Raw genomic sequence first — 24,121 nt, 5'->3', positions numbered from 1 at the left:
ATATCAAGTAGCAAGCGTTCAACCAACATGTTCTTTAAATTGTAGAGTGGGATGTTTGTACAAATCACACATACATAAAACGCAATTTAATCTCTTTAAACTTGTATCATTCATATCATCATTGTATTTTCAAGTGCTTGAGAGTGAGCATTTAATTTTGTAGTGCGCACGATCTGCTCACATCCTGCCTCATGGGATGACTCTGTGCCTTAAATTATACCTGTTGCTATTTTTTTGTAAAATAAAAGGCCTGTTTTGTCCAAAGTAGACTAAAAGGAAAAAAGATGTTCAAGTCTGAACAAATGTTATCAATATAGAAGGACATCTCACTCTTAATTTTGTGGGTATTATACTCATACACCCAGTAGTACACTGGAAAGATCTGTGTGACTTTGTAGAGATGTACTGAAATATATTCCCATGTAGTTATTTGGCAATTGGACACATTTTGCATGGTTTAAAGGGGAAGGTATTTTTTTTAAGGAAAAGATAACAGTTTCATCTTACTAAACACTTACCATATCTTTTCACCAGAACGACAAGCATAAAGGAACTGAAAATAATCTAGGCACTTAATAATCAGGATAGTACTGTATAATATGTATAGTATGTACAGTATATGAAGATAGACTGGTTTGTAAGATTAAAGTAAAGCCCTGGGTCTTTGAGAGATTAAAGTAATCTACTTGAGAAAGATGATGATGAGAAGATAGAGAACAAAACAAAGCCGATTGCAGCTGACATAGTAAAACACTTAATAATTACCTCTATGTTATGCTTTTTTAGGTTTGTGTTTTTGTTAATCATTTGCACCATTCTGCTCCAGGTTTAAAAAGTTTCAAATCCTGCTTTGCCTTTAAGGTCTCTCATGTCTGTTGATATGATGCCCTGACTGCTATTTGTTGAAATCAAAGCACACTCAATATATGTAGCTCATTATAAAAATTAAGCTTTGCTTTTTTATTTTGCATGACTTCCTTCAGATAATTGAAGTAGTGGTAGTGGATTTGAAGGATAGATGGGATTCTGTTGTATTTGTACATGTCTTCAAAATAATAAAAGTGACCTTCAGAAAATTAGAATACCAGTACATTACAATAAAATCCAACTAAATTAATGGGTGAAACTGTTTCGATGAGATTTCTTACACTTAGATTTTGTGATATTCCTATAATGAAAATAAAAGCCATTTTTTCAAAATATATCTGTATTTAGAATGTGTACATAATACTGGAAAGCCCTAAATTGCTTAAGTACATTTAAGCAAATAAGAAAAGGAAATTAAAAAGATTAGTGACAGTGGAAGATAGATGCTTTTGAGAGAGTAAACTTTTGTATACAGTATATTGGAAGTGGTTTTATCAAGGAAGGAAGTACAGTGTAACTGGCATTATCTGCCTTGGCCTATGAAAATATTTGGTTCTAAGCAAGATTAACATCATTCTCTTGAATGCTAACTGGATTTATTATTTAATTCCAAAGTGTAAAAGAAGTTAAAAAGATTTGTTTAGCCTTTTGCATGGACAATTTGTCTAATAGATTTGAACTTTTTATGGAAAACTAGGTGTGACATTCACATTTGTTTTTTGTCACTGTTTCTAATCAGTAATCCCAGAACCCCAAGTGACCTTTTGGCTCTGTTTCGGTACCCAAGAGACCCTTACACAGTAGAACAGGCGAGAGCTGGAGAAATCTTTGAGCAAACATTACTGCTCATTCAAAGACATGTTAACCAAGGACTCATGGTTGACACCAATGGCACAGGTGAGTGCTTAATGCTCCTGGAAATTGTTCAAATAAGATATTGTATCTCAGAGAATTTGATCTAATATGTAGAACAGGTACATTTGGGTCTTGCAAACAGAGGTTGCTTTTTACAATAAGCTGTTCTTGCAATTACATATCACTATAAAAATATTTTAATGTTCCTTTTTTTATTTATGATTAAATGTTTCTATACCCAGACACAGTGCCTTGTGGCAGTGGCAGAAGGCAGAATAAAATGAGCACCCCTGATATGTAAAACACAGGGCAACTTTTTGAGTTGTTGGGGCACATGTAATCTGGCTTGGTCATTACATATCTTGCATCAATCTGATAAAGGAAGCAATTCTGAAAACCGAGTGGGAAGAATACACCCAATTTACTGTATTCAATGAGGATATCATTTCAGAGGGATAAATTGGTTGATTTTATTTTCAAGTTCCCCTCTGGCATTATACACGTGTTCTAATATTCACAATGGATCAAATGTTTTGTGGATACATACTGTATACAGTATGTTAAACCTTTTAAACAATACGTGCATCAACAGTTATAGGTTATCTGGGGCTTTCTTTTACATTTTGTATTGCTGTGAAGTTGTGTAATATTCCCTTTCTCATCCTTTAATGAATAGTAATTTTAAGCTGAGATGAAGAATGTGAAAAATACTGTAGGCAACTGCATGTTTTGTAACAGCAGCAACATATCAGTGGTGCACTGAGCTATTTTATTTTAATCAGGCCTCTCTTAATCTACCTAGAGAGGAAAACTTCTCAATGATTTTTCCGCTCAAAGCCCCCATTCTCCACTTAAACTAACATGAAAACAATTATTCACTTTTGGTAACTCTGTGTGTTACACTTGTACAGTGTAAGGCCTCAGAACTACAGGCCCAGTGTTGTTACTGGCTATGACAACAGTCATGTACTGTACTTGATGTATGTGACTTTGACAGAATGCAGAAGGTCTTTGCTTGTCAGCAAAATAAGGGTGCCTGTTTGAATTATCTTTCCACTGCTTGGGATTTTCCTCTGCCATTGTGTTTGGCTTTTTACAGTCACAGAACCACAGAGGTATTTTAATCAGCCAGCTGATTACTGACAGGAAGTTTATACTGCCTTATACAGCACAGACGACCTGCAAGTCAGATACAGTATACGTTTCTTACTATCTAGCGATTAGCTGGTTATTGTTCTTCTAGTTATTTTTTTCTTGTTGCAAAATGGAAGGGGAGCAACAGAAGAATAAGCGGTTTCGAACTTGGCAGTCCAACAAAAACACAAAGTAATTCTTGACCTCCAGATCACAGGTTCTCATCAGGAGTGCGATACAACATAAAGTTTACAAATCCAGATAGGAGACACGGTGGATTCTGTTGTATATCTCTTGTTTTAATTGTCTATGTATGTTTCAAGCCATTATCTTTTTGTTTCTCATCTTGAAGCTTTTCGCTACAACGATCTGGTGTCTCCGAGGTTCCTTGACATGATTGCCAACCTGTCCGGCTGCACAGCTCACAGGCGGTACAATAACTGTTCTGACATCTGTTTCCATCAGAAATACCGCAGCCACGACGGCACATGCAATAACCTGCAGCACCCCATGTGGGGTGCCTCGCTGACTGCCTTTGAGCGCCTCCTAAAGTCTGTCTACGATAATGGCTTCAATTTGCCAAGGGGGGCCACTGAGAGGCAGCACAATGGCTTCTCGCTGCCTCTCCCCCGTTTGGTCTCCACGACAATGATCGGGACTGAGACAATAACTCCCGATGACCGCTACACCCATATGCTTATGCAGTGGGGGCAGTTTCTGGACCATGATCTTGACTCTACAGTGGTGGCGCTGAGCCAGTCCAGGTTTTCGGATGGGCAGCTGTGCAGTTCTGTTTGCACCAATGACCCTCCCTGTTTCCCCATCATGTTTCCCCCCAACGACCGCAGGACGTTGAGAAACGGGGCCCGTTGTATGTTTTTCGTGCGCTCTAGTCCTGTGTGTGGCAGCGGCATGACCTCACTTCTCATGAAGTCCGTCTTCCCCCGAGAGCAGATCAACCAGCTGACATCCTACATTGATGCCTCCAATGTCTATGGGAGCTCTCATCATGACTCTGAGGAGATCAGGGACCTTGCCAGTCAGAGGGGCCTATTGCGCCAGGGCATAGTGCAGAGGTCTGGCAAGCCCCTTCTTCCCTTTGCCACTGGTCCTCCCACAGAGTGCATGAGGGATGAGAACGAGAGCCCCATCCCCTGCTTTTTAGCGGGAGATCACCGGGCCAACGAACAGCTCGGCTTGACTGCAATGCACACTGTGTGGTTCAGAGAGCATAACCGGATAGCCTCAGAGCTCCTGCGGCTCAACCCCCACTGGGATGGGGACACCATCTACCACGAAGCTCGCAAGATTGTAGGAGCCCAGATGCAACACATCACTTACAATCACTGGTTGCCCAAGATCTTAGGAGAGGTTGGACTAAAGATGCTGGGAGACTATAAAGGCTACAACCCGAATATCAATGCCGGAATTTTCAATGCCTTTGCTACAGCCGCTTTCCGTTTCGGCCACACTCTTATCAACCCCATCTTGTATCGACTTGATGAGAACTTTGAGCCTATTCCACAGGGGCACATCCCACTTCACAAAGCCTTCTTTTCTCCCTTCAGGATTGTTAATGAAGGGGGCATCGACCCCCTTTTGCGAGGGCTGTTTGCCGTTGCAGGGAAAATGAGAGTTTCTACCCAGCTGCTCAACACGGAGCTGACGGAGAGGCTTTTCTCCATGGCTCACACCGTCGCACTGGACCTGGCTGCCATGAATATTCAAAGAGGCAGAGACCATGGCATCCCGCCTTACAATGATTACAGGGTGTTCTGCAATCTGTCTTCTGCACATACCTTTGAGGATCTGAAGAATGAGATTAAAAATCCTGATGTGAGAGAAAAACTTCAGCGGTATGTACCCTTATTGTGGGAAGTCTTGAGTCAACCTGTCATGGGCTTTGCCAACAAAGTAGTCCTCTGTTAAACTATGCTTGTTACAAATCAGAATCTCCCATTAGTTTAAAGGACAGTGGTTGCCATGTCTGTAAGGAAAGAACACAAAACTGTTGTTGTTGTTGTTGTTGTTTTGCATTGATTGTACACTTAACATCTGACATTACCATTGAGCTATTCATATTGATATAGTTTGAAGATCGCTCTATCTGAAGGGGACAAATTTTAGTAATGTAAAAGACACTTTTAAGGTAAACGGTTAGCTCTATCAGTTTGTTCATTCTTTGTATGCCAGTGGGTATTGTGCCTGTCCCTTGATTAATGCACGTGCATGTTTTCATCACAAATGATCTTTTCATATAATGTATTTTGAGTGGAGTGTCCAGAAAAGCGCTATATACTGTATTATATTATTATTATTATTATTATTATTTGTTACTTAAGTAATCTATCAAGGAAAGTACACGTTTGCTTTCACAAATTATCAGCTTTACAGTCCAAAACCCTGCTAGAGCAAGAGTGAAAACTCTGTGCAGACATACCAATTATTAATGCAGGTTTGTAATTTTTTTTCTAAAACTAAAAAAAGTCCATACAACGTGCTTCACAGTTCTAGAGTGTCCTTCTGTGCATTATTGACCAGTTTGGACATTGATCTAATAAATGGATGAAATAAAAACACAAATCTAAGCTGTCATATTTACTAAGAAGGATAACTATTCTTTTTTGGGAAAAAAAACATGTTTTTAGGCCCTTAAGGCAGTGGCAAACACTTTGGTCATGAAATATGCGTGCTTTGATAATCCCTGAGCATTTGCTGAAGCAAATACCATTTTAGAAATTTATAGACATTTGATTATTTGTAATATGGTTTTTAAATCATATGGTTAAATCCAGTAATCTGGAGTAGTACTGGATAAATATACAATAAATTAATAATACCAGAATAACAATACCTTACATTTAAGAATAAGATTACTAACAAGGGGTATAATATTAATTTGAACACTAACCTCTGGTTGTGTATTTTGTTTTCCAGACTTTATGGTATACCACTGAATATTGACTTGTTCCCAGCATTAATGGTTGAAGACCTGGTACCTGGTAGTAGACTTGGACCCACACTGATGTGTTTGCTAGCAACACAGTTTAAACGTCTCAGAGATGGGGACAGGTATGCCTTTTAGGAACTGCTTCAGTCCTTTGCTTCTAGTAAATGAGCAGGAAACCTTTTGACAGATGTGCACTTTATTCTTTTGGAGGTCCCTTTCTAAAATAGACAGTACTGCTTAAACTCAAAATGAGAGGCAAATATATTCTCGCAGACCAAGGAGGCAGTCAACCCCAGGGTGTAGGATATTGTACATGGTCGGATAATAGAGGTCACAGAAATTGTGATGTGAAATAATTAAGCAAAGAAGTGGGCTCGGCTGGAATGAAACCCAGAAGATATGATGGTGTCTGATGAAGGCTTGTGTCTGCTGAAACATTGACAAGTTCTAACAGAAGTTATGTTGGAGTGGACAAGAATCTAATCATCTTTGATTAAGTTTTATTTAACATGCCATGTCTTGCAATGCATACAAATTGAATGTTAATTTGTGTCACATACATTCATTTATCTAACAAGGATGTTGGGATATTTTCTGCTGTGTGTACTGAAGATCAACCTTATTAAGTGTAACTTACGTCTTAATTTTCCACAATTTCCACAATGCTATTGAGTTCAATTTCTCCTATTGCATTTCAAGGATTCATTGTAATTTATAGATATACGATAGTGAGAATATTTACAAATTTTACATGTGTTTAAGACGATGCAAGCATTGACATTAAAATCTGAAATTTTAGCGAACAATACAGGATTATATATAAATAATCTTAATTTAATTATATATTTTAATCTTATATTATACATTTTTGTTTTTTATAGTACTGTAGTAGTAGTCCTGAACTAGAATTGCTTTTTTTCTTGGTTTATTTTACATCAGTTTCTTTTCTTTATTTTTCTAATCACATTTGAATTTTAGACTGTACCACCAGGCTACAAGTGCAGGTTTCAGGTACAGACTAGAGATTTAGGAACAAGTTTATTCAGCTGTGAAAAGTTAAAAAAAAAAATGAAGAAAAAATTAGCTTGTAGCTGTGGAGTTTTTTTTTCTTCTTTTTATCTTACAGAGCAGAATTAATCTCTGCTGGCGACAAGCTAAACTCCACAGCATAGTTTTTAAACCTTTTTAAAAATATATTTTTTTCTGATAATATCAAACAAAATCAGATCATTCAGTTTTCCATGTATAACTTGATTGAGAATTTGGGTATTATGACCAATAATAGCAGTAACGGTACATTTGCTGTTTACATATCTCCACTTTACAATTGGCAAGTCTTGAAATATTTAAGCCTAAAAGAAATGCAGATTGTCCTATCAAAGCCAAAATGTGAACTAATTGAATTTCTCTGAGATTGCGGAAATCCAAACTTCCCGCTATTTAATCATTAAACATGTGATCTTCTAACACTGTATTGTTTGAGGTTTATTTTCTTCCAAAACAGTCTTTGTTGCATTCCAGGCCTTTACAATAATTCTTCCACAATAATCACATAACAATGTATTCCCAGCAAAGAGTGGCTTGTTTTTATCAGCAGTGAAACATACAGCTTTCCTCAGGTTCAATATATCATGGTGTCACTCATCAAATCGGTCATCCAGTTAATAGAGCTACATACAAGTTTTCTTTGAAATATGAATTGTAGTGATACTGTTATTCTGAGCACATCTAGATAGATTTAGATTTTACCTTGGAGTTGTGCTGCTCTCTGTCTTGTTTTGTCTGAAACAAGATACATTGTTTTTATATAACCCTCTTAATATGTCATTAGAAACTGTAACTGCCAATGTAAAGCTTAGCTCTTGTGCCCTTGTCCAGTATTGTGTATGCCTGCGTTCAGCAGAGTCACTTTGTCCTGAAGGATTCCAATATCCCATCTTGCCTCCTCTTTTCTGTGAGGCAACAGGTTCTGGTATGAAAACCCTGGTGTGTTCACCCCAGGCCAGGTGACGCAGATCAAACAGACTTCCCTGGCCCGAATTGTGTGCGACAACAGTGACAACATCACAAAAGTGCAGCCTGATGTCTTCGCGGTGGCAGAGTTCCCTCATGGATATGTGAGCTGTGATGACATCCCCAGAATGGACCTGAGAATGTGGCAAGACTGCTGTGAAGGTGAGTGTTGGACTGGTTTTGTTTTGTTTTATTTGTCAAGGGAGAAATAGTAAAACATTTGTTTTACATTCAGATTGCACTAGTAGAAAGATTCCGCAGTGCTTAACATGTAACATTTGGATGGAGGTCTTCTGGAATTATGGTTTAGAATAGAAATATATCAACTAGATGCTGTTCGGTTAGGTTTTGTGAACTTACTGTATATTCCTGTGGTTTTAACTGAAGGGTTTGATTTTTGATGTGGACTACAGAGGGAGTTTCTTAGTAAATGAACTGGGAGGACTGTGGTATCAGAAGCAAATTTTTAAGCTGTAAGGGCTTTTTTTTTTATTTTTACTTTTGGACTTTCCTTCTTGAGACATAAAATAGTGTACCCATAGAAATGTGGGCATAAGAATGTGGGGTCTTTGTGAGCATGGATTATTATAGACAATTAGCTATTCAGTGGCAAAATAAAATATACTCTTGTTTCTTTCTGGAAATGCTATTTAAGGAGAGACTTAGGTAAGATTTGGGTTCTTATCAATGAATGTCTTACAAATTGTTTTGGATTTTTTTTAGTTTTGACATTACAGGCATGCAAAGTGAGAATATTATCCTCTCTGGCCAGTGTAAACTAATTTATTCTGATCTTATCACTTAGAACGTTTCCATGTACTGCCCCAATTTTGTTTTTTCCAGCACATTTCATTTTCCAATACATTAAAATCTATTATTTTTAAACCTACGGACTATAAAGCTGTAGATAAAAGACAAATCTAAAAATAGCTGCTAGGTCCCAACATGAGCAGGTTCTGATCGCATATATATTGCATGTAAACACCCAGACTGTTTTTAGAGTACTTTCTGAGTTAGTATTCACTGACTGTATAGTGTGCAGCTCCCTTTGGACTGGTTTCCTGAGTGCCTTGAACTGAAAAGATAGTTCAGAGTGTGATTTGAATCCTTTAGCCCAGATAATGTCTCCTCAGGTTTTAGCTACGTTGTTAGCAAAAGGATTCCCTCAAGGGGCAGCACGCAACAGGCCAAGTGTCGATGGTGTCACAGAAGTGACCTGCCTCATGGCCTGTGATCTTGTAGTATCGTCAGTGAGAGCCACATTTGATTAGGGCTCCCACATCTTGGCCTACCTACAGTATGGCCACATGTGATCACTCCCATAATCAAAGCAGTCTCTGCTGCAAGCACATGGACATTCAGAATGAGGAACAAATAGTGGAGCATACAGTTCCTTCTAAGCTGCTTTGAAAAAATAACCTAAGTGCTCCAGTTTTAAAGGATTTATATACAGCTATAGAGGGCAAATGCAAAATTAAGAGAAGATTAGAAGCATAATTAAGTGAATGGATAGTAATAGTGCATTCATAGCTCCTGTGTGTATCACAAAAATAACCTTTTTTGAACAGAATCTCTCAATTTGACATTTTCCAGTTAAATTATTATTAACCGGAGGTAATTGGCTACGGCCTCGCGCATCGTGACGCGCGATGACGCAAAATACCGCGGTACGTGATTGGTTGACCGACAGGGGCACTCGTGGTGCGTTGGTCGGTCGTAGAAAGATTTACATTGTACCGAACCCAGGATTTTACAGTATTTTTTCTTTAAAATGCCAATAACAGCAACATACAGTTTACATAATATGTTGATGTTCCAAAATTAATATCGTTTATGACCTTTATGACCTTCGTTATGCTCTTCGTTAATGTCTAAGCCGGAACACATCATTATATCTCATTTTGTATTTCTTTAAAAAAAAATAAAAATCGTTTGCCCAGCCTAACAGTATTGTTGTTATTGTTTTTATCCTGTAAAGCGCTTTAAGGAGCCACCTTTAAAGGCGCCATATACAATAAAGTTCATTATTATTACTATTGTTAATTTGCTGGACAGAGAGGTGAACATTATTACGCAGAAGACAAAGATAGCGATTTACATTGCATTGTGCATTGTGCTGCTGTAATACAGTTTTAAATAATTAAAAGTCTAAACAGTATCAGCTTTATTTATGGGTTTTAAATAAAGGCGATTTAAACGCGATTTAAATCAATATAAATGTTTATATTGTAACGCATAGGTGACAATTCATTGTTATTAAAATGACTTAAATTCGATCATGTTGTGATATTTAGAAATATAAATTTGTTTGGTGCGAGTGAAGTTTTATTTAATCTCTGACCCAGGGAAACGTTTTATTTTTTCAAAGAAATGTTTGTTAAAAAAAAAAGTCATGGCTCCGGCTGGATTCAAACACCCAACGTGTGATGTGGGAGTCAGGAAGCTAACCCACAGCGCCACCGGCAAGGTCACATGAGGAGTGCTGAAAAAGCCCTACAGAAACATTATCAACAGACAATGTACAGCGTGTACTATTCTTGTGTTGCGGTACATGAATATAATTATATCGTTATTAATTTCTTTAGATACGCGATTCCATTTTATATTCCTTTTAATCAAATTCTAAAAGTATGCTTGTTGACTCCGGTATCACGTTAGTTAAAAACTTCGAAGCTTAAAATGTTTAGGGAGAAATGGAATACTGGTGTGTATGTTTTCTTTAAAGTACCGAGACCAGCCATATACTGTATGTTTATGTTCCAAAATTAATATCGTTTATGGCCTTCACACGCGTTACAGTATGCTCCTATTCTTTTTATGCTCAGCTACTAAGATTTCCCTTCAGTGGTAAAATTCCATATAAATATTCAATACTTAAACAGCCACAGTAAAGACATTAAATATACATATACATACTGTATACAGTACAGTTTGCATACAGTAATATGTTTATGTTCCTAAATCAATCTCTTTTATGAGCATGTGAAAGGCATGGTGAATTGGAGATTCTCAAAAATTACTGTACTTTGCATGATTGGAAACAAATGCGTGATTGCGAAATGCTGTGGTGTTACTTTTACAAAGACGGTCAATGAAAAAAAGAATGTGGACCAGGGCAATACTTTGAGTTTACAGCTTGTCCAAGGTTATTCATTATTAATTCTATTAGTAATATCTTCGTTAAAGACTTTGATGGCGACAGCTCAAACATGAGAGGTTGAGCTTTATTAGCTCCACCTTGCGGAAATTCCGGATACTATTATTTTACTTGCGGTACCACGTTGTATTATGAGGTACTATACGAGAATTTACGGTAACTCGCGGTAGGCTGCGTCAAGCGCACCGCAAAATAATGCGGTATCGCCCGCTTGTTTTGAATGGCTGCATCTGTAGCTGTTTGTGTTTTATAGGAAGTTTGTGACACCAATTCGACTGTTGTTTGTTTCTGGAGGTTAATATTTTTTTACTTCATTATCACGGGACACTTATTTTTTATTTTTTTCAGTACCAATCAGATTTCTAACTCTAACATTTTAACAGGAAAGGCAGTAATCTTTTTTGCTTTTTTTCCATTTGAACCTATTGGGGTGTGACCTTGGGTTCATTTTGTTGCTGAAAAGGAATCATGGAAGACACAAAAATAAATAATGTATATCCTGTCTGTGTACAAATTGCTGGAAGGACAGGAAATGTTTAAAACAAGAAGAATTCTTTCATTTTTTCAGTGTTGACCAGCTGAGAACAGACTGTAATTTACGGTATTGATCTCTAGGGGAAAGAAGGAAACTGAGATATACTGTAGCAGTTGTTTTTTTTCTTCTCTCATTGTGTTTAAATTTCTTGAATTCATAGAATTTGTCAGGTTACTCTTTTATTTATCACTATTATTTTAGGAATTACCTTAATCTTGAGAACTAGTTTCAAATCAAATTAAATAAATGGTAAAATTATCTTTAAATTGTTGTTTACATTGGTTTCAGTTTAAAAAAGTTTGTGCAACTTTTGATTTATTTCAGGCAGATTTGTTTTCTGAAATGCCCCCTGTTCTGCTCTCCAGACACAGGATAATTACAGGATCTTTCATTTTAAAAGCTAAAAGTGGTTCCTTTCAAGAGTTTGTGTATGTGTTAAAGCAGAGCCCAAAGTACTTTTCCCATTTCTCTTTGACATTTGCCATTCCTGTAATAATGGGGTTGGATCATCCTATCATCTGTTAGCAGAAATGACAGGCTTTTGTGAAGGTGTTGTCTGGCAGCAGATGGGTAGGTGGTTTATTACCATCAGTATGCTTTGATTTCAGCATCTCTTTGAAACGGTGTGATCTAGTTGCAGTTAATACCACTCCATGCTGCATTGTGGGGTCTGCAAGATTTTTAATGATGACTGAGGGTGGATGCTAGATTAACGTTGTGCTGAAGACATTTTTATTCCTTTTTTGTAAATGTCAATTCTTTTAATTATGTGACAGAAGCAGATTCCCTCCCAACAGTGTGGAAAAAATCATTGAGACGAAAAATAATAGCATCAATGTAAATTTGTATCTTTTTTACACCAAAATCACTATTGAAATCCTTTACAACCATTTGTTATTGAGACTTGTTTCTGCTATAGAGTTTCTTTGGCACCACTTCTGACAATGGAATACTGTACATATTAGCCCCCCATCCAGTGGATAACAGCAAATATCACATTATGCCTTAATTATAAAACAATTATCACATTAAGAACATTATATGTGCTTAGATTTAGTCAAGATTAAAAGGTATGGGTTAGTAACAAGAATCCTTTTATATAATCACCAGCCAGAACTTGTGAACATTTCATTTTAAATGGGTATCTCCCACAAGCGGTAATGCAACAGTGGCCTCTAATTACTCTGCAACATTTAATGAAAGCATTTCCGTTTGAACCTTGGAAGCTTGTTTGGTTATGTCCAGGTTATTAGTTTAAAGTGTGGGGGCTGAACTGGTGTATGAAGCTTTCATTTTTTACAAATAAAGAAAGGTATACAGACTATAAAAATGTCTTTTTTTTTTCCTTTTATAACATGGGTCTCCAATGGTGGTAATTTAGAGCAGGTTTTATAGGTAACCATTAAATCATAAGCTTCCAAATGCTCTGTAAACAGTTAAACTGGTGATTTTATAAAACAGGTAATTTAGAGATCACTTGGATTAAAAATAATATCTTTCAGCCTTCAGGGACCGCTGTTCCTTTAATTGAATACATTAATTTCTTAATTGATCAGTAACTTACCTAATTTTAAAAAACCCCACAATTTAGGATGACCTTTTAGACGAAGTGGGCTGAGGCTCTCAAGAACCAGAGTTACAAATCCCTGATGTACATACATCCTTGATGTATATAGTAGATAGTAGGGCTGGGCGATATGGCCAAAAACATTATCACGATAAAAATTTTCATATCAGTCGATATCGATAATTATCACGATAAATGTCAAATCTTTATTTCTTTTAAGTTTAAAGGCAGATTTTTTCTCCTGTGTGAAAGTTGAAGAAACCAGACAGTTAATAGGTAAATTAAACAACTCTTTATTTTAAGAACACAACAAACACTTGCCAAACAGCAGAAACATTAAACAAATCTGAGGTAAAGAGTAAAGTCTTTTTTATGTCAAAATATGCATAAGTAAAATTTACAAAATAAATATCTTAATAGAAAAATTAAATACTGCAGTGTGATAAAACACACATAGAAGATGGCTTATACAGACTGCATAGTTTAAAGTGCTCTGTTTTATGTCTGATCGTAAAAAGCCAAAATATCTCCAAATTACCGAAGTTGAATGACCTTTTCTGATGACGATGTCATCGTCCTTCGAGCTGGTCGTTGGCAGCACTACATTTGCTTCAGTGTCTCTCATTTCTCCACTCTAACTACAGTCCTGTCAGCCACCACCGTGTGGGTAAACAACACCACGTTAGCTGCCCGGTCTGCAACATGCATGTGCACTCACGCAGTATTTTGTGCACATGCGCGTATCATGCGCAAAGCATAAATATATATCTGGAACATTTATCGAACTTTTGTTAAAATTATATCGAGGAAAATTATATCGCGATAATTATCATTATCGAATTATCGCCCAGCACTAGTAGATAGTAGATAGTAAGAAAGATGACAAATGACTGAAGGCCTTTAACAGCTAACCCGGGTAGGTTATTCCACACTCCCACAGCCATTTTGGTAAATTGGTGCCTCCTGTTCTCAGTTTTCAAAAGCACTTCCGCATGGTTCCCACCTGTGCCCTCTGTTCATGTTTTACTGTTCATTCTGAAGAAATCGTCTCTTTTGGAGGATTTTAAATACCCCTAATTGCTTTCTCTGTTCAAGATGAAAAAGTTTCTGTTCCTTCAGCCTGTCAGTGTAGGACAGTCTTTCAAGGCCCACTTTCTGGTTGTTCTACACTGATTCCAGAGAAGTAATATCTTTTCTGTAGTGTGGCTTACCAAAACTGTACACAATATTCCCAAGAAGGCCTAACTGAATTAAATTCTAAGCTTTTAACCATCCTATCATTTGGTGGAGTTAATTAATTGCTTCATAACATTTAAAGACGTTCTAAAAACCTTTTATTTTTGTAGACTGCAGGACCAAAGGGCAGTTCAATGCACTGTCCTTCCATTTCCGAGGAAAACGGTCAGTAGACTTCAGCTTTGCAGAGGACAGTCCCTCCAGAAGTGAGAAGAAAGAGAATATTTATAGGTAAGACTTATAGATAAAGACTATTTAAAAGGCCTTTAGTGGGAGTGTTTAAATTTAAAAATGGAAATTTCTTTAAATATTTCCTTTTATACCCTGTTCTTGTATTTTTCCTATTTCATATCAAAATTAATAGCATTTTATTATTTGACAGTGAATGGTTTTCATTGTTTGCTAAATGAGTTATAATCTATTTTTTAACTGAGCTTTTTCTTTTGCTAAAATCAACTTCAATATTTATATCATCATGCTTTTTCACTGAATATTTCAGATATGTTGAAATTGAATATATCTGATATACTTCCAAAAGTATCCATCCCTTTCCAATAATGTCTGATTTTGCGGAATTACAAATGGGGTATACACATTTTTTAAGTGAATATCTGTAATCAAAACTTGACTGCTGAATGGGTGAAAATGGGTGAAATATTCTGGTTGAAAGAAGCTGAATGTTACCAAATGTTAAAAAAAAATATGTTGATTGCAAAGGGATTCAACCCCTGAGTCAATACTTGTTATACTTGCTGGAAGCCCTTTCAGCAGTAATTACAGTTATGAGTCTTTTCAATAAGTCTCTGCCAACTTTGCATGCTGGAATGGTACAATTTTCATCTTAGCAAACCTGCTCAAGTTCTGTGTCTTCATGGTTGAGATTTCAATAGAATACTTATGCAACCACTTATACTGTAGTTATTGATTAGCCTTTGTAGTTTCAGATGAAATTTAGCTTCTTTCACCCATAAAATATGTATAAAAACATATTTGTTATAGTTGTATATCCGCTCCTGGGGTTACATGAGGGATCCGTTCTGCAGTCACAGGTATAGTTTACAAGCAGTAATTAATAAAAAAAGCATTATTAATACATCCAGCATTTGACTGAGTTAAGTTACTTTATACAGTAAGTAAACTGAACTTATTGCTGCCACTTCTCTGTGAACTTTAATTATAATACTAATCCTAGTCTAAAGTAATATAAAATTGTAAAAAAAAAATTGTCTTAAATATGAGCCACACTGGAAGGTAAAAAACTAGACAAGGTGTCAAATATGTACTATTATTTTTAAAATTAAATGTCAGTCTTATAAGATGTAAGCAGTTTACTACTGTACTTAAATTATCAATCATACTGAACAACTCATATCGGGAAGACTGGCATTTTTTCAGTGGATTTTTTCATGTTTGCAGCCATGTGGACGACAATTTAAAAAAGCACAGAAATCACACAGTTGCACTGAAGCCTGTACAGCAAAGCACTGAACCCACAATAAATGACTTTCAAGACTTTGTTTTAGATATGCAAAAGACTATCTCAAGTCTGCGCAAGCAGGTAAGTTCCCTGAAGTTTTCATGGATTTATATTAACAAATATTGTCATTATTAGATTGTATTATTTTGAGAATTAGGAAAATGTAGTAACTATATCATTCCCGCACGTATTTCACATATTTTAGATGCTCACTCACAACGACAGCAAATAAATTTTAAATATATGAAGTGTAAGAGGACTGAAACTTCACAAGCTTCTTTTTTTTAGCACCTGAAGCTAAAACATCTTTGAAGCAGATGTTATTTTTCAATGTAACAACGCTAAATAAAATTGCAGTCAGTGCTGTTTTTTTTTCCTTTATCTGAATACGAGCAACATTCATCTTTTGTTTGGCTGGGGTGCCTGCCTGCACCTGCAAACCAGCATAAAAGAAGAAACATTGGTTGCAGGCGTTGTAGCTTGACAGGCTTTTACAGAGTGCGTGCCAAATGCAAACTGCATTCTTGAAGAGCTGCCAAACCACAAACATGGCATCATTGGACTGACAGGTCTTAAGGGACATTGTTAAAAACCCACAACTTCTGCAGTAACTTTTCTGTGCTGCAGGGCTAAATGTGCTTACACAGGAAGGCAGAATGTCCGTGTTAACTGCTCATATGAACAGTTTGACTTAAATATGAGTTTATTGTATATTATTATTGTATTATTGTATTGTATATTATCACATCCCAATACAATTTTTCCTATTGTAATTTTTGGAGATTTTAATATCTGAGTTAAATGTCAGCTTGATATATTTAGTCATGTAAATGGACATAAACCATAACAAAATTAACACAACAATAAACATAATTATCCAATTAATCTTATAACTTTTTGGAATCTCAGTTCTTCTATGAACTTCACTGGAATAGCAGGAGACCGCATTATTAATATTATACGGAAATGTGTTCATGTTGCAGTAAAATAGACATCTTTTTTTCTTCAGTGCAAATTGTACTTGTTTTAGTTTTTTTTTTAATTAGACATTGTCCTCTACTTGAAATAGATCCGTTTAGGAGTTTGTTAGGGGTAGATGTTGAAGCCTGCTGTTGATCTTTCACCAGATAAAGAAACTTGAAGCTCGTGTGAGTAAAACCGACTGCACTGATGAAAAGGGGAGAGAACGATCGAGCATGGAAAAGTGGAAAAGGGACTCTTGTACTACATGCGAGTGCAAAGTAAGTACATAGATACTTCCATCATACATCAAGATCTTTCATTTCCAAATCACTTTTTATTTGACTTAAGCCAGAACCAATTCATTAAACCGGGTAGTAAGCAATGTTGATCAGCAGATTATTTTTTAAGTTGCTTGCTGCTTCAAAATAGTAATAATGCTAGGACCTCTTTGCTTTTCTCTCCAACAAATGCTTTGTTCTTTTGCACTGTTTAATGTGGCCCCGTTTTACAGTTAGGCATTCAGTCTAGAATATCTAAGTAGTTTTTCTTTCATACCTGCTGTAATAAATGGATAAATATCAGTTTTTCATTTTGATATTTGAAAAATAGGTTAAAGTTTGTTCTTTGCACTTTCATTTCAAATGAGCACAACCTTGTGTGCACCAGTACATAACACACGAGCTAAATCAGTGATACTGTAAGCTCATCTTATGCTACATTTTAAATATGATGAAGTTTTTTATATCAGTTTTAGCTTGACATGAATGATACATGAATGCACATTGCAGAGATTGAGACTAGTTGATGCTTTTGTGGCATACAGTACATACTTATATCCTCTTAAATAGGAACTTTAGGGAACTGTTTTTTTGCTGGAAATATATTTTTATAACAATTGCATAGCATAGATTTAGGATATGCAAAGTCTTTCTAGAGCCACAATGAATCTTTGCACAACTGTGAGCACTTTGTGCTTATATTTTAAACTTGTTTTCAGGATGCCCAGGTCACATGTTTTGTGGAGACTTGTCCTCCAACAGAGTGCCAGAGGCCCGTGAAGCTAAAAGGAGCATGCTGTCCTGTATGCATGGATACTTCAGCAAGCCACAGAGAGAAAGTATAAAGCCAGTATTTTCCAGATTTTCTATAGATCTAAAAGTGACCTGCAATTGTGCAATCACCAGTGTCCAATTGTCTCATCATTTTTTTTCGTTATTTTTGTAATTACCCTAAGCTGCCTATGTAGACCATTGTTTGGATTTGGTGGTTAAAAAGCAGGTACAATGCATAAAACTTCAAGACAGGCATGCAATGATCCACAAACTTTCCAGGGTATCTTGAGACCTTTATCTGATTTTTGGTTTATATGCTTTTTCTTTCTTAAAAGATGGTAAGAGGGAATCTAACTGCAACAAGTATGAAAAGGAAGTAGGCAGTTAAATTGACAGGGTGATTGTCTACCATGTTGTGTTGTCAAGCTTTCTCAGGTTAGAGATGCCAAAAAATGGTGCTACTTTTTTCCCTCATTAACAGTGTAGCTATAAAGTACAACCTTAAAAGTATTTGTTTTTTTAAGATATGCAAAGCTTCATATACAGTATACACGATGCGCCTTTACTCTTCAAATACATTTGAGAGATATTTTTAATTACTCTGAAGACATTTTACATATAAAGTTACTAGTAACTTCAGCTTTTACTAAACGTTCAAGGTGCTTATATATGCCTTCCCTTTATATTACCTGCATACAAATGAAGATAATGTGAAGACTTAAAAATATTTTTTATCCAAAAATGCCTACTGATCACTTAATGTAATTTTTTTTTTCCAATGACAACTGTTGGTTAACTAACATCTGATGTTGTGATTGTTTTATTGTTTTTGTAGTGACATAAACAGATTTTCACAATTTGGAATATTTTCATATGTGGCCTGACTACTCTTCTGACAAGCTGAACTGCCCCATTGGCAAGTTAAAGGCTTTTTGTACATTTTATTCTCTTTTTTATTGCTTGTGTGTTTGTTACAGACTTACCAAAACAGTATTTACTTTTGCTGTACCGATTACATAAGTTACAGTCTCTCTTTTATGCACTTACAAGATGGGCTTTTATAACTACATTGAAGGACACTGGTCATACCTCAGAACAGGTTATTACTTTGTACTTCTTTATATCACAGTTTATTTCTGTGTCAGGAACAATTTAAAGTGACTAATTTAATGTATAGACGAGGAACATTGGTGCTTTTCCACAATCAACTTTAAACTGTCAGTAGTATTTTTTTCTTGTCTGCATATTGCAGGGGCAACACTCCTAATTGAGAAAACATGCTTCCTCAGGTACAGACTGCAGGAAGAACTGGAACATTAAGTTGTATGCAAAATTCTAATGAAAAAAAGCAATTGTCTGTCAAGCTTTTTATGAACATACAGTGTGTATTAAATATTTTTAAACCAATGTACACTACTTTGCATCTCCATGGTGTTTTCAACACTGTTTTCCAAACTAATTGTCCAGTCCTTACATTTTGTACAATGAGGAGTGGAAGACACGGCTCATTCGGGTTTTTGACTGCATGATTTCAGTAATTTCCTTAATGTTGAATATTTATTGCAGGCTAGAATGTTGACATTATGGCTTCCAGTCAGAGTTTTGTGGTGACATTTAAGAAGCGGTGATGTTATTTAATGTGATCCTTAAAAACAGCATTTTTTTCAACTTCCTGACTCCTAATTGCCAACTAATAGAAGCCATATGTTGTAAAATAGACAACATCTTTTCCAGCCCAGAGTATTGCTACAGTACATCTCTGAAATGCACAATTTGGAGTAATGCTTCAAAAGGGAAGTCAAAGCAAGAAAATATGCGATTTGTGACTTGTTAAGGCAAACAGTTTCGTGTTTCATCCTCTTATACATTCTCAGATTTAGAAATGGTCAACTTATGAGCACATATCCTCTTATCCTGCTAAAAGTGCTTTGATATTTTTGATAACTTAATTGGAAGTTCACATTTTTCAATAATGCCAAACAAAGCTTTCTGAAGTGTCATATAAAACAATCACATTTAATGATTGTGTATGGTGATATTTATTTAATTAAAATTACATTCCGGAGTGACTCAACTCTTGCTTCTGGTCTTGTAGCTTAAATCTGATTTCAAATGAAATTATACAGTTTGCCATTTCATTGAAGTATAAATAATGTATGGTTTGGGATTAAACTTAGAATTAGTTTAGATTCTGAAACCTTTTTCGAGTAATGTGTTGAATTTTCTATTCTGTTCTAAATCTGTGTTTTTTCCTAATTGGCAATTTTTCCCTGATTATGGAAATTGATAATAGCATTTTTGTTTCTGTCTTTACTATAGCTGAAATAGATTTGTTCAAGATGACTCCTTTTACACTGGCTACTGATCAGGTGTCGTTCTAATGACTACAACTGATTTATCTGTGAAGGAGGTTGTGGACCATTTTCGCTTATTTTAAACAGTTTTGAACCTCATTTAAACGTTGTATTTGTGGTCTCATGTGAACATCAATTCTGTGCTTAATATCAACAAAGTACACTGTCATGCAAGACTGAAAATGGTTTAGCTACACTGTTTGAAAGACATAAATAACAATCTTTAGACGTTCGTTTTGTAAAACCATAACATTGCCAAAGAAATGTTTGCACTGTAATATATGCCTCTCAACCAAATTAAATAGGCCACATTTTCAATAAATCTGTTGTGCTTTTTTCTTTATTATCATAACTTGACCAGCATTCTAACACAGAAGCAGGTATACTCTGGGACAACGGGCAGATTAGTTCACACAATGCTTAAACTAAAAGGAGTTAAAGATTTTTTTTTTAATGTATCATAGACTGTTTACCAGTTGTTAAAATTTGGAGCACATACATTTACTGAATAAAAGCTTAGTCTAAATTTTACTTAATTTTGAGTTGAATTAACATTTTGAGATTTTCCTTTAGTTTATGACTCACAGGCACCAAACTTACACTGACAAAAAAAAGTTGCAACATAAGATCAAGATCTTTGGCCTAACTATCATAACTAGGACAAAGGCCACATTTATTTATTTTTCCTCCTTACTAACATATTTATATTAGACACCTTAACCTCCTTTTTTATTGGGAACTTGCTTTGCATTTTCCTTTCATGTCTATGTCTGTGGTTAAGGTAACTTAATCAGGACTGCCACATCTTTGGTATGACCTCAGCTTGCAACTTTGCTGAGTAAGCTGTGGTGTATGGATTCTTCCATCATGAAAGAGTATGAGGTTAGTGTAGGAATAACCATCTACGGAGATTTGAATCTGGAAAGTGAAGCTGCACAATACTCCCATTGTCCATGTGTTATTGTACAGATTATGTTGTCAACATTTTTTCTTTTAATTATTGTTTGAGGAGACTACCTTAAATACATCTACCTTAGATGTATGACAATGGGAATAAATACGTTTTTCAAAAGCTCTCAGTTGTCTATTGTTTTGTGGATCAGTATGTTTAGTGGCATTCTCAAAGCAAGACATATTTCTAAGGAACTGCAAAATGCTGAGGATGTCATGTCAAACAATTTCAGAGGAAGTTTCAGAGAAATATAGCCTAGACACTCAATTTGGTTGTAAAACTAAACATTTTAATTTTAACTTTTCCAGTGCAAATTGACCATTTTCTTTTGGATTCACAGATCTATAATAACCAATAAATGGACCACTAGACTGAGTGACTGGTACATATCCAAAGCCAGCAACCTCATATTGACAGTCCCAACACGTTACTTTCTGTGCTTCAGTTTGCTCTTTATTGACATGTATGAACAGTGCAATGCACAGACATTTAAGTTTAAATTACTTTTTGAAAAGAAATGTTTTGCACATTTAATTTTCCAGTAATACTAGAAGTATAATATAGATTAGTAGGGGACATTCAAAAAGCGCAAAGTTTTAACCACTGTAGTATACATATACTGTCATTATTTTTACTCACTATTCACAAGTTTGTAATAATTTATGAAATAAGTGTTTTAAATGTGTAGAATGCAGAACATCTGTATTGGACAGGTGTGAAAGAGGCCAACTGCATCATTTTATGTTTAAAATGATTTTAAACAAAATGGAGAAAAGACCAAATTAGAGATAAAGAGAAAGCTGCATAGATCTTAATGTGAAGTGATTGAATCAAATTGTGAGAAGAAATATATCTGTCGCCTATACACATTTTATTTTCTATATTTTTTATTAATTTTTTTCTCCATATTTCTACAAGAAAGGGGACCTTTATCTTAGCATAGATCTATGATAACCACAGCATGTATGGTACAAAGCTGAATCGGTTCATATCCTTTTACAAAACCACTGATAATTGGTGTATAAACTGCACTTAGAAATGAAAGGATTCCCCACATCCAGCAGCTTTTCTGTTTGTACAGCTGAGGGTAGGACAGGCATTTTTTAAATCGAAATCTTAAAAAAATAAAATTGTCGCCACATTTTGTGAAGAGAGAAGACACAAAGGGCATTGTGTGACTTGTAAGTAGGTATACAATGGCTGTATTTTGGGGAAAAATGGCTGCACAAGAACATCTGGGGGCTTCAGCACAGCAATACTCTATCCAGTGTTTATTCTAGCAGTGCCATTGTGGTGGAATGTTATGTGAAGTTCAGGAAATAAAAAGGTCATCCATGTATGTGGACAGGATGTGGAGCAGAACAGACATCTAGTGCAGAGGTTATCAACTCTGATCCTTGTTAGGTAATCCAGAATTTTTTTTTGTGTCTGAAGTTTTAAATAGCTCCTCACCTGGGAGAAGTGTCACACTGACCCAATTAAAACTTAACTACTTTACCCATTCTCCACACCCCTAACTGGTGATTGAAAGATAGAAAAATCTATCTTTCATAGAAAATCTGCTGGATTCTGGACACTGATTTCCAGAGTAAGGAACCCTCCATCTAGAGGATGCTACACTGGAACATTGCAAATGGCTGGTAACAGTTCTGTAACAGATACATCATTTCTCCCGGTGTTCAAGAGGAATGGAGTGTCACAGGTTCCACTGTTCAATGGCATCCGTCTCCAGCCTGCCACATGTCTTGGTCCTTCATGATCCAATTCAAGTGAAAGATCTTATCTGAAATTCCACCTGCCCATTATCAGTGAGCCACTTAACTGTAAGAACTGAACTTATCTTTATCTGTGAGAAAGAATCTGTCATCTCTTCTGTCTTTCTGAAAAGATGACTTAATAGTCTCTACCTTCACTTGCAGTCATGATCACGCTGTCTGCTACTGATAATCCTTGCACAGACGTGATTTTTTATACTGTCGAAGAAACTTCTGATCTTGGCGAGTTACCTGTCTCGAGCTCTGTGTTTTGCTAGGGCTTCTGAAGGAAGGTAGGTTACCAGCCATGTTAATGTCACGCTTACACACTGTGCTACATGTCTTAATTTGTCCTGTTATAATCTTGAAAAGTGCCACCATGTAATTTTTCAATTCATCTGACAGTATCCTCTTTATTTTTTGCTTACAGTGCTCAATCACTTCTTTCTGAGTCTTTTCAGTGATTTTAGCTGGCTTGCTGGATGTTAAGTAATGGGTATGATTTGGGGAAAGCAGGGCATGGGTGAGAGTGGGATTATTCTTTTTGTTATTATTATGTTGTTTCTGAAACAAAGACATTTTCAATTGTGCCCAACGGTTAAGGTGGTCTTTTATCCCGGTCAGCAGGTCCTCCTTCAGTTGATGAGCTTTCACACAACATCTCTGCAGGTATGCATCCAAATTCAGGGTATAAACCCATTGAAACAAAAAATGAAAATGTGTCATTTTCATTTTGAAAATGTGAAATGTGAATGTGAAAATGTAAAGGAGTTTGTCCTGCAAAAAGTTGATACAAACAAAACCCGAAACAAAGTTAAACGACGAAACCAACAAATACACCAACAGTGACTAGAACACCGTGGGTGCATTAATCAATCCATTACCAACTTCTGAATTCAAAAGCATACCTTTTTCAAAATGCTTACTGCCTGTAATTTGAGAATTCCTGATAAAAGACTGACTTTATCAAAAGCCTCATTGTGTTGTCAGTGTGGGTCCATTACTGGAGTTGCTGAATTAAAGAGCAAGTTAATCAATTAAATCCATGTGATCTTATTCCCATAGCTGTCATCTTCTTGTTCTAATTGTTTTCATAACCTTACATGTAACAGAATTCATATTTATTGATCTATAATTTCTTGGTTCAGTTTTGTCATTCTTTTTATTGGTAAGCACAACATTAGAAATTTTCCGATCCGTGGGTGTCGCTCCTATATTGAGTAACTTTTGGATGAATTGTGTCGATGGCTTCTGA

At 35.9% G+C, this 24,121-nt stretch overlaps 1 protein-coding gene across 3 annotated transcripts in view; it reads left to right on the top strand.

Annotated features, from left to right (window-relative positions):
• The window catches only part of pxdn (peroxidasin), a 93,022-nt gene extending 72,540 nt beyond the window's left edge, over positions 1-20,482 (top strand). Inside the window, exons 16-23 of one of the 3 annotated variants that reach the window (XM_088909622.1) lie at positions 1,607-1,764; positions 3,209-4,712; positions 5,794-5,928; positions 7,773-7,981; positions 14,425-14,545; positions 15,731-15,872; positions 16,919-17,032; positions 17,752-20,482. In XM_088909622.1, the coding sequence (XP_088765748.1) occupies positions 1,607-1,764; positions 3,209-4,712; positions 5,794-5,928; positions 7,773-7,981; positions 14,425-14,545; positions 15,731-15,872; positions 16,919-17,032; positions 17,752-17,877 (2,509 nt within the window). In that variant the 3' untranslated portion in view covers positions 17,878-20,482. Of the gene's footprint in view, positions 1-1,606; positions 1,765-3,208; positions 4,713-5,793; positions 5,929-7,765; positions 7,982-14,424; positions 14,546-15,730; positions 15,873-16,918; positions 17,033-17,751 lie in introns of those variants that run through there. The other 2 variants (XM_088909623.1, XM_088909624.1) reach the window with 2 other exon arrangements.
• Positions 20,483-24,121: the final 3,639 nt, after the last annotated feature.

This window comes from Atractosteus spatula, chromosome 2, assembly GCF_055471065.1.
Source record: "Atractosteus spatula isolate fAtrSpa1 chromosome 2, fAtrSpa1.hap1, whole genome shotgun sequence".
Lineage (NCBI taxonomy): Eukaryota > Metazoa > Chordata > Actinopteri > Semionotiformes > Lepisosteidae > Atractosteus > Atractosteus spatula.
Note: the sequence above shows the minus strand (reverse complement) of the source record. Positions and strands in the feature narration are given on the sequence as shown.